Genomic DNA, 11,335 nt, shown 5'->3' with positions numbered 1-11,335 from the left:
AAAAAAAATTTAAAAAACCATGACAAACAAGCTAACAGCAGCTTTTAACAAGATTAAGAAATCCTTCCAAGCAATGGAAAGGATTAAATGAGTTAGGTTCAGCAGAATCACCCATGGCTCCCTCACTTATTTAAAATGCACATGACTTATAAGCTCTGTGTGTGTGAAACAACTATTTCCAGTTTAAAAGAAAAACAAATGAACAAAACACTAAAAAAAAAAAAAAAAAAAAAAAAAAAAAAAAAAAAAAAAAAAACACTTCTTGTAGAGAAGCCCTGGTTCCAGGCAATGGCCTGGTGCAGCTTGACTCAGTGACAGCAAACAGTTCACAGGGCCCCTTCCTCAAGGATTTATATTTGTAGTGAGATATTTTATCTCAGTCAAAAGAGTAAACAAAAACAAATGGGTACTCGAAGACAAGATTCAGCATCCAAGCCTTCTGATGATATTCTTGAAGCTGTGTTCCTCCGTTGTGTCACAAACAGTAATTTGGCAGAATTTCTGGGATTTCTCTTCCAGTTGATGAAATTAGTTTACCAGTCCACAGGGACAATTTGGACTGTGGAGTTTTCTTCTGTTTGGGTTCCAGTAAAGGTGCCAGAGAAAAAAAAAGGAGATGAATCAGCAACTGCATGAAAAATAATCACAGTTGTGAAAAAAAGAGGGCCTTATTTAGCTCTGGCTTCAGGTCTGCAGAGCTTTTACCCCATGAAGTAGACTATATAAAATAACAGCACCTTGCATTTTCCTAGGAGCAATACAAAAAGCAGGGGCCCTTGGATCCATGAATGGGAGCATAAATAGTGCCATAAATAGAGTGCTTCACCTTCAGGGACAAAAAGGGTCTGGGCTGTAGAAAGTAAGAATGCTTTGTTGTCCCTTGGTATCACCAAGTGAGACATGAAAAATAGTGCAGCTGAGAAGGAAGAGCCTTTTCCCAGCGTGTTAAAAGAGCCCTGGTTAGTACAGCTGGGCCCCCTGATTTCAACACCACTTGAAATACAAAATACTTGTGTCATGAAAAATCAACATTGCTCATCTCTATCCCCACTCCAACGCCATAAGGAATTTGGGGTCATGAAGCGAAACTCGCTGAGAAGCCATCCCCTAAGAGCCACATGGTTTGTCCCAGCTTTTGGGGCGGATCTTCCATCCAGGGAGTTGGCCTGGGAGCTCTGTGTGTTCCTGCCTCTCAGATAAAGGAGACGGGCACAGATGTGAAGGCAGAGATGTCTCCAGCCCTTGCCTGCCTGCTGCTGCTCCTGGCGGGCTGCCTGGGATGCCAGCACCCTGCCTGTCGCTGCCTGGGCAGGGTCTTCATCTGTCAGGAAAGCCAGGTGGTCCAGGTTCCCCGGGACATCCCTGCCAACACCACCGAGCTGTAAGTAGGCAAAGGGAGCAGCTAGGAGCAGCAGCCTTGTGGCTGGCTCTCCAAACGAGCTGCTGCTTGGCAAGCCAAAGGTCGGGCTGGCAGGGAGTCACTTGGGAGACTCCACGCCAGCTGTTTGCAGAGCACAGCCCTTCCTCTGACGCTCACTTACTTACACCTTGAAACTCCTCTCCATTTCTCTGATCCTGCTCATTGTATGATTGCTGTTAAGAAAGGATTTTGCACGTTATAATGTAAAGCGCAGGCTAAATTTGAAATGAGCATCCTTCGTGCTGTGACAGTAATTTGAGGCATAAAGTCTAAGCTTTCTTTACAGTTTTGCTTTAGCATTGCTGGAATGTGTAGAGCAACTTGTCTGCCCCAAACAACTTGATGATGAAAGTTTGTTTGTACTTCAGGAGCTTTCCAAAGGTTTGTGCTTGTTTGCCAAGAAGCAACTTATTGTTTTCCCTTTGAAATCTCAGGGGCATTGTAGAAAGGGCTCTGGAAAACATTCAGGGAGGGATCCTCCTCCACCGGAGGAGCAGCATGGCTGTGGCTGGAGAGAGTGAACAGTGTGAAGATAGAGGAGGGGTTTTGTCTATGCTAAAGCTTCTCATTATTTTTCATAAAGCTAACGTGAGCAACAGTGTGTGGCAGCCGTTTTCTGTGTCAATAGCACGGGCAAACAAACGAGTTTGTGCAACAGCAAGTATGTGACTGCAAGTGATTGTTTTCATTTTAATAGTTTTAAGGCAAATTATGTCATCCTTTGCCAATACCCCCACAGACGTCTGGCAATGTTACAACCTGAAGCAAAACCAAAAGGAGTAGTCCTGGATAAAGCCCTTGATTAGTAAGTGGAGTGGCAAGTTTGATGGGAGGATACCATGAAGAATGATGTTACTATTTAGAACAATATACCCCCATGCCAGTTTTACACACCACAGTATATGCATGGTTATTCTGCCATAGTTTTCCTAGGGCAGAAGTTTTGTTTTGTTCAGAAGGAGGAGTTGTTATGTTCACTGACTAAGCAGACTGCGGTGAAAACTCGGGAGAAATGTCTGAATTAACCACAAAAGGTCAGTAAAAGTTTAAATCATTCTCACAACTAGAGGGAAAACTAATCCATTTGTGATTTAGGTCATCTAAATCCTGAGTGAACTGTGCTCCAGGCATATACGGCTAATTTTGTTTAATTTTGCTTTGATTGTTTCCTTAGATTACACTGTTAAGGTCTGCCTTCTAGGGATTAAGCAAAAGCATTTTTTAATTATTTCTGCAAAGTAGAGTATCGCTGAAAAGCACCTGCTAGTAAAATGGGATTTGTTCTCTCCTTGTTAACTTCTGGAGAGTTTGTGGAGGATGCTAATTTGTAGGTTCTTAGCACCAGTGTTATTCTCTGAAAGAGGCAGAATACAACATTAGTGTGACTGAAAACAACAAACGAATTCTTTCTTCTGCCAGTGCTGTGCAAATACTGGAGTTAGAATCTCTCTTGACTCTCTTCTCACTTTATCAAAATAAACCAGCTTTTGGTTTCTCAAGAAGTAATTCAGGTCCCATTCCATTAGTGTAGACCTGGGACTGATTTCAGCATGCCTTAAAAATTTGAAAACTGCCTAGAGTAGCTTTGATTATACCAAACCTTAGCATTACCAAAGCCAGATACATTAGCTGAAGAGCTATCAAGTGACAAATAAATCTTAGATTTTTCCTTCAGGATCAAAGGGGAACTCTAGAAAAGTGCTTTCCTCTGCATGTCTCCACTGAGTACCCAGTGGGGTGATTTGGGTGACTAAAATAGGTTTTACTGCTCCAGATGACACTGCAGGTGCACTACTGGTAGCAGAAGAATCTTGCTTTATGTTTTCTCAAAAAGTCTCAGTGAGTGAAAAGGGTTTGAAATCAGTGTACCAACTTAAGCACAGAAGGCCATGGTGTCTAAGAACCCTATACAGGACACAAGCAGAGACTTCTTGCTATGTACAGCTTCTGCAAGTTACTTTTTTTTCACTTAAGAGTTCATTCTGGGAGTCTGGGTGCAGTCTATTTTTATTTAATATAAAAGAGAGGGATTTCTTCAGTACGGCTTCTTACGGCTCTTCACCTTCCCTTACTTGATCTTGATGGCTTTCCTAAGTTATCTTAGAGTCCTTCTCAAGTACCTTTAAAACACCAAATAGCATGCTAGTGAATGCTTTAGGGTGAGAACAGGAGCCTGATTAGCCTCAAGCTGATCAAGCCCTTGTCCCTTTGCTGCATGTTTCTATTTCACTACAGCTGTGTCTGAAGTTGGGACACTGGCATGTGGCAGCCAGCTCTGACACTTAGTAGGGAAACTCATGAGAAAGGTAAAAATAGAGCCCTCACTAACAATTATCTCCTTGCCATTGCAGAATTTTTTAATTGCTATGATTTTTTAGTGTTTGAGGGCTGGTCCTGAACACATGCTGCCTTGAGGGATTTCTTTGTGATTGGCTTCCCAACAGAGAGAGCTTAGGCTCCAAAGGAAACATGACCTCTGCAGTGTGGTGCATGAGACAGGGGTTTGATCCCAGCTGGATTAGCATCTGCTTTCACAAGGGTGTTGCAAAGGGAAGGCTGGTGGCCTCTTACAGAGAGTGATTTCGTTTTGCACTTGCCTTGTGGAAACTGAGTAGGCATCAGAATCCACAGGCTTTCATCATTCTAATTTCTGCCACACCTACTTTTTCCTTTAAGGCCAAAATCTCATGAGAGGATAATTACAGCTTGGTTTGTACATTGCTTTTTGCAGATTTCCAAGCACTCTGCAGCTGGCATGTCCTGAGTGTTTACAGGGGAGGCTGTGCTTATTAGCTGTTTTGCTTTTTAATCTTCACCTGGATAGAAGAATTTTTGCCATTTTTTATAGATACCAAACTGCTTATGAGATGGCTCTGATTTACAACTTTAGAGTCAGTCTATTAGAAACCAGAGGCCAGCTGTTCAGATTGGAAATGTAAGCTCACCTGTGGCAAGTATTGCCTCAGGGGAAGAGGGGAGAGTGACTCAGTAGCAACTTCAGGGAGTTTGCTCCTTGAAAATCTATTCCAGCCTTAAAATCCAGTGTCAGGTTTTGTAATCCATCATCAGGATTCAGTAAGATTTCATTTATTCATTAGAGGTCTTGCTTTGAGATAATAATACAGACAAAAATAACATGGTCAGAAGGGATCTTTCTTAAGATTTAACAAACTACTTTAAGCAGAAACATTTGAACAGCACCAAGTAACAGGATAACAGGAAATGGCCTCAAGTTGTGCCAGGGGCAGTTTAGGTTCAATATTAGGAAAATTTTCTTCACGGGAAGGGTCATCAGGCATTGGAATAGGCAACCCAGGGAAGTGGTGGAATCACCATCCCTATGAGTGTTGTGGATTGGCACATGGGGATTAATGGTGAGCAGGGTGGTGCTGGCTTCAAGGCTGGACTCAATTATCTAGGAGTTCTTTTTCAGCCATAATGATTCCATGATTCTAGGAGGCAGTTTAGCCATTGTCAGAGCAGTTTAGAGGTATGTTATAGAGAATGTTTTCTCCCAAGCATCTGCAAACTATAAACAGCAGGGTTTTTTATTTACTCACTGCATAGGTGTTTTCGTACAATTGCTCAAGGATATTTACTTTAGACTATCAAGTCAAGGCTGAGTAGATGTCTGAGCACTAAAACATCAGCTGCCTAGAAATAGCAAGTCCTGTGTTATGTACTGAGTGAGTCAGATGTGCTTCCCAGTGACAGAAGCTGCAAATGATGTGAATTGTAGTTGCAACACTGTTACTGACAGCTGCAATTAGGATTTTTTTTTTCTTTTTATTCTTTCACACTTAGAGTTGAAATTACACCGAAACCTGCAAACAGCTGCACTTCTTACTTGGGTGTTTATACTGATGGACTGACCTTAACCTAAGAAAGGCAAGGTGTGAGAGGATAAAGTAAACTAGTGAGATGCAGACCCATGAAGCTTTGAACTCTCTGTGTTGTGGTACTTATTCACAGAGTTAGTCAATAAACCCACATTTTTTGGGGAATGAGATGAGAATCTTTTCCACAGCAGAGCATATTGAGAACATATTACATGCTGACTAAAGACTTTCTAATTACTTTAGGTTTTAATTCAAATCAGCTTTGCATCTGTTAGGGTTACATTCTTCTTTTCCTGAATTTATGCTCAGTTCCTACTTTGAAACAAAAAGCAACAGAGTTGCTGTAATATTCCTGTCTGTATATCAGTGCAGTGGTCCAATTTTTAGGCTGGATTCCATACTTGACATTTTAATTGGGAGGATAAAAAGAAACAGGCAGATCATAAGAGAGGAAGAGAAAGAAACAGAAGAAAATTACACAAAAGGATAAAACTCAGCAGGACAGATCCTTGGCTGGTATAAATGACCAAATATATATCTTTACAGAAACATTCCGTTTCTAAACCTTCAGGAGCTTTTGAACACAAGGAGTTATACTGCACACAATGGAAGCTGCTTTGCAGTGCAGCACTCTGCTGGCTTGCTCCTGATGCTATAAATAAATACTTGCACAGGGCTCTCACCTTGCTCATAGGGTCTACAGCTTGATGCATGTATGAGAGAGGTATGGCCAAGTTTGAAGATGTATAGCTGTCTATGTATGTGTGTGTGTATGTATGTGTGTATGTATGTATAAAACGTATCTTTGAAATGGAAGTGCATTTGCTTAAAATTTAATGACTTGGGAAATGACTGAGCTTTTTGCAGGGAAACAATGAAAGCCAAGACTTGATTGTGTTTGCATGCAGCATTGGGAGGGTACTAAGCTGATCCCCTTCACTGGGGTCAGCTACGAAGAGAATTTCTCAATGTATAAATTCCATTTTTCCAGCAGTCTCTGCCACACACATGCACACACACGCACACACACAGACACACAAACCAGCCTGTGTCACATCCCCACACGTCCAAAAGCAGGCAAAATGGGCTCCTGGGCTAATGAGCTCCATGTCCTGAAATAGAGCCTCTCTGTTAGACATTTTAGGTGTGTTCTGGTTCAATTCCTGCAAAGAATCAATACATGCCTACTGAATGAGATAATAATGTTTTTCTTAAGTGTTTGGAAGATTAAAGTAGTCATTTGTAGGAGTTAAATTTTCTTGTCTCAAATATGGTGTCTTCATCTTGTGTGTCTCCCAATTCAAGTCATGAATATAGTTGAAAACCCAGGAGAGCTTGACAGTAATGTTATTCATGAGATGGGATCTGGTAAATACCAAAGTTAGTGTTGAGGCACGGCAGGAAAGAAAAGCCCTACTAAGATCTGAAATTAGTAGTTTTAAACAAAAATGTGGTAAAAATGGCAAAGCTGGTAAGCCTAGGAGACATCGTAAAGTAGGATGGAGGTCTATCTTTTGCTTCTCCAACAAGAACATGAATCACTAAGCAGATTTGAGGAGTCCTGAATTCACTGGTGTCGCGCAGCAGTTAATTTCCCTTGCTCTGTTAGGCTAAACACTTCAACAGTATGGATGATATCCTAGCTTCATTTACTCCCCTTACGACAGTTTCTCACAACTCATCAGTTTTCACTCTGCAGAAGTAAAACACTGTATTTCAGACTTTGTTGCCTTCTCGTGTCTAATATTAAAATGTATTAACTCCATCTCTCATCCCATGCAGGGACACTTTGGCACAGGGTATCCTATTGGGTATCACTCAAAGATGACTACTGCTAGCTGGCAGAGCAGAACATAGTCAGAGCTCTAGGGAAATGCTTTCACAAATTTGAGTGACAATAAAGTGCTTGTGTGGTTCAGTCTCAGCTTCAAAGAGCTGCCTTCCCATGCCTTCCATAGGGAGTTCAGGGTATTTATGAAGAGAGGGATGCAGAAAGGGGATGGGTGCACTCATGCTCTGACCCAGCAGGGTACTGTACTGTAAGAGCTACCAAGTCAGGACAGTTCATCTGTTATCCCTGTATTTGTGCAGTTGTGCTTTCAGCTCCTCAGTCAGGTTTATAAATGGCATCTTGGGAATTTGAGTTAATAATTTTCTAGATCAGACACTTAGCAAATTCATATCAGCATTGCAGTCTTGAAGAGTAAAGCTTATTATCTCCCTCAATATCCCAGGCCATGCCACTAAATAAAACATAAAATTAAAAAAAAGCTTCTCAAATACTTGATAATCCCAGATACATTTCTGCGATGATTTCTGGAGAAGAGATCCCCAGTGGGATGTGTCTTCAAAAGCTGCAAATCACATTCCTCTGGAAGAGTATCACACTTAAAATGTGTGTCAGCTGATAAGCCAGCAGGAGCAAGTCTACTGTGTACCTCCAGGGTTTTCTTTGCAGATGCTGAGGGGGTCTCATCAGGCTGACATGTCACTGGAAATACCACTTGTGTGAGAGTTTAACAAGGGTGACAGAAGAGTGGATGAGGAATGCCACAAAACGGGAAAAGGGTTGGCCAGACGAGAGATGCTAAGCAAGAATATACATCCCAAAGGGAGAGCTGCTCTAACTGCAATCAGGTTTTGGGCAGGAGGGGGTCCTTCAGAGCCAAGTCAAGCTATCTGCCAAAGAAAAATAGGTAAACCTGTGGGACACCCAACTGAGGAGCTAAAAAATCCATGCCTCAATGTGCCTCACTCTCTCCTCTCTTGCTGGGAGTTTAGTTAGTTCTGCTTAACTTTCCTGAGTCCTTGTGCAAGCAAGTTAACAGATAATTAGGGTAGGCTCACAGTTAATTTAAATTGTCATAGCTTCATTAACTTCAGTGGAAAGCACTCCGTTCATTTTCACTGTCTGGCAATGGGGACCTCTCTCAGCCATGTGTTGTTCATTTTGGCAGCAGCTGACTGGGAATGAGTGCGGTGTCTGTGCATGTGTATGTTTCAGTAAGCAAGATAGTTTGGGCACAAAAGACAGGTATTATTTTTCATGGCAGTCTATTAGTTTTACACAGTGAGGGGCAAGCACTCTGGTAGGAAAAGCCACTTTTCTTTGTTTAAGACCTTGACCTTTTCAGACAAAATCTGTAAATTATTTCACACGCTATGCCTGTAGTTTGATTGGGCTGGTCTTATTAGCAGTGAAATTTAAGTCATTAAAATGAAGCTTATTTCAAATTATAGGTCAGACCAAGCATGGATTTCATGTAAAAGTATAGAAAATTATTTCTTCTAATTGTCTCGCACACACTAGAATAAGGAGCCCAATTTCTGCCTTTTACTCAGGTGCAATTTCTTTGATCTTGAGAGTCTAGGGTCAGAAAAGCTTGTGGTTTGTTTACTTTTGCTCGATGTTTTCCTCCAACTATCCTTAAGTCTTTCAGGAGCTCAGCCTGGAAGGTAGGGATGCTTTTTATCTCCCATTACCTTATCAAGCTACCTACAATCATTTGCTCCTGGGTCGCTAGAGGAGAGTTTACAGACTGTTATTATATGCAAAGGGAGATATGTGTCTGAGTGAAACGAAAACAGCCTCCAACCCAACTCAGCTGAACAAATCCTTGCTTTTCATAAGTTTACTGAGTTTGCCAGCCTCCCTCCTTGCCTGGACTAACGAAATAATGCTGTATCCTTAATGGTAACACACTCAGATCTTCCTACAGACAGGACAGCCTCAATTTCAAGCATATACCCACAGGACAGCCTCAATTTCAAGCATATACCCACTGGGTGAGCTGCAGGCTGAAGCTTTCAGCTCTGCTGACTCTCTTTTCTATTCAAGAATGCTATTACTAGTCAGTATTTTAACATATTTGCCTGGAAATTCTGTTTTGTGGATGCCTATGAAGCATGATTCTGAGAATGGTGCTATTGACATAAAGTTTCCCCATATCCACATCCATGAGGATGAATTTCTGGTATGAATCCTTGTCCAAATACAGCCAGCTAATTTGAATTCATTTGTAAATATTTATTAGTCAGGAATATATGAATCTTCAGCGATTTTCCAAAAACACTGTGTGCATAAACATGCAGTGGGGAAAATTTGCAGGTTTTCAGTGTTTGATTCATCTTTTGTTTGAGAGTGGAGCAAAGGGGGAATATGCTTTCAAATGAAGATCAGAAGATTTTTTTTTTATTATTATTTGAAAAATTAGCATGCAATGAAGGAATGGATGGACTGTGTGAAGATTGGAAAAGAAAGTGGTGCTTGTTTTGTCAGGAGAGTTTCTAGTGTCCTATATTTATGTTCTAAACATAAAATTTGGGATACCATGGCATACTTATAAAGACATCTTCCCTCCCTCTTACCCCAAAACCAGATCCTACCCCAAGAAGTGTGTCTGCACACCTGTGTATGTGCACAGCGTGTCTGTGTTTAACTTTTTCCTCTGCCAGCTTGGCCCTGGGCAAAGAGGATGTGATTGGAAAACAGTGGCATGGATTTATAGCTGTAGATCCTAAAATGGTCCAGGCTGAGGTGAGGGAGTAATAATGGAAAGAGGGACCCTCTGCCTGTCCCTTTTTCCCAAAACCAAGAGTATGGGATGGGAAGAAGTGATATGTGGTTATTCAAGGTTGGTTTTCTTCACTGAAAAGGATTGTCACATAGGCAGGCTAAGAATTATAATGGTTTTCTTTTGAGCACACCTTTGAAAGCCTTTTAATGGTTTCATAATCTGTGCTATGCCTTGTGCTTGGAAATAATCTCTGGTGTAACAGTCCTGCCTACACTTGGCTTTGAGAGGTTTGTATTTCACTGCTTACCTTCAGGGTAAGCTTTGATTTCTTATTTTCACTTGTACCATTAACACATGGTATAAACACATTAGGGTATTGCCTTTAGTAGCCCAATAGGCATTTTTGACGACCAGACCCTTTGTAAAAGGGTATCCTGTTCTGTGGGAAATATTCATGCCTGTGAGAGCCACAGACATTCACTGAGGTACGAAAGTACATCTGTCTCCAGCAGTGGAAGCACCACCTGTGCTGCTTTCTCTGGCATCTTCAGTCTCTCCACAGCTTTAAAAAAAGGAGCGCAGATCACCCAAATCCATTTTTTCCTTCTTGATAACTACTGGGAAACAATCAGTTCTGAAGAGTCTGTCTTTGGAGTTCAGTCACCCAGCAAGAATATTTATAGACATACATAAATTTCTGAACAAGCAAGTATAAGTAGAGGGGCTATAAACCCATGGAAACACAGTGGGTTGATGCCAAAAAACTTCTCTGTCCCCAAAGTTTTGTTTTGCCAACAGAGCTGCTATGGAAATTTTTGCTTTTCATTTTTGGCAAGTGAAGAGTCATAAAAGAAGCACAGGCTGTGCTAGGAAATGACAGCAGACCACGAAACACCTTGGCAGAACAGCTCTCTCTAGGTGGAATTACTGGTTTGGGGGAATACTCGCTACATCCGAATCCCACAAGCTGTAATTTCCTATCTGCAGTATATTTGTTGCCATGGCAGATGAAGCCCAGTCCTCATTCTCTAGTCCTTTGAAATCAGCATTAGTGGCCCCTGTGAGGGAATACCCTACAAGAAAATCCAGGGTCTGATTCCACAGGCATTCATAAACATCCTAATTGCTTGCCCAGGCTGCTCCACTGTTTCCCAGTGGGACAAACCGCAGGTGCAAAAGTACCTGTCTGCACATATTTGCAGATTCAGGACTTTGTGCTATTGCAGTAGACAGGAAACCACTGTGGAGAAAAATAAAATGGGTATTGAAAGCTCAAATGAAATAGGTAAAAAAAAAAGTTTGCATTTTATTTTAAATTATTAGGGGAGATTTTAATTGTTTTGATGGGCCACGTTGAATTGATAAGACTGTCTTAGGGCTCACAATGTTTTCTATAAGTATTTACATTTCACAATGTTCCTGGTAAGGATGTGAATGTGATTTTATCCATGACAGTAACAGCAAAGCTATGAGTTGCAAGAGACGAGCAATTTCCCCAGTGTACAGGGTTTAACCCAGTGACTTAGCCCCACCTTCTTCACCAGACTGTTCTTATATGG

At 41.4% G+C, this 11,335-nt stretch overlaps 1 protein-coding gene across 1 annotated transcript in view; it reads left to right on the top strand.

Moving 5' to 3' along the window:
• Window positions 1–1,189: 1,189 nt before the first annotated feature.
• Window positions 1,190–11,335, top strand: part of FSHR (follicle stimulating hormone receptor) — a 78,864-nt gene continuing 68,718 nt past the window's right edge. Inside the window, exon 1 of the mRNA XM_066316352.1 lies at window positions 1,190–1,381. Within this exon, the coding sequence (XP_066172449.1) occupies window positions 1,230–1,381 (152 nt within the window). The 5' untranslated portion in view covers window positions 1,190–1,229. The remainder of the gene's footprint in view (window positions 1,382–11,335) is intronic.

Source organism: Sylvia atricapilla, chromosome 3 (genome assembly GCF_009819655.1).
Source record: "Sylvia atricapilla isolate bSylAtr1 chromosome 3, bSylAtr1.pri, whole genome shotgun sequence".
NCBI classification, from domain to species: Eukaryota; Metazoa; Chordata; class Aves; order Passeriformes; family Sylviidae; genus Sylvia; species Sylvia atricapilla.
Note: the sequence above shows the minus strand (reverse complement) of the source record. Positions and strands in the feature narration are given on the sequence as shown.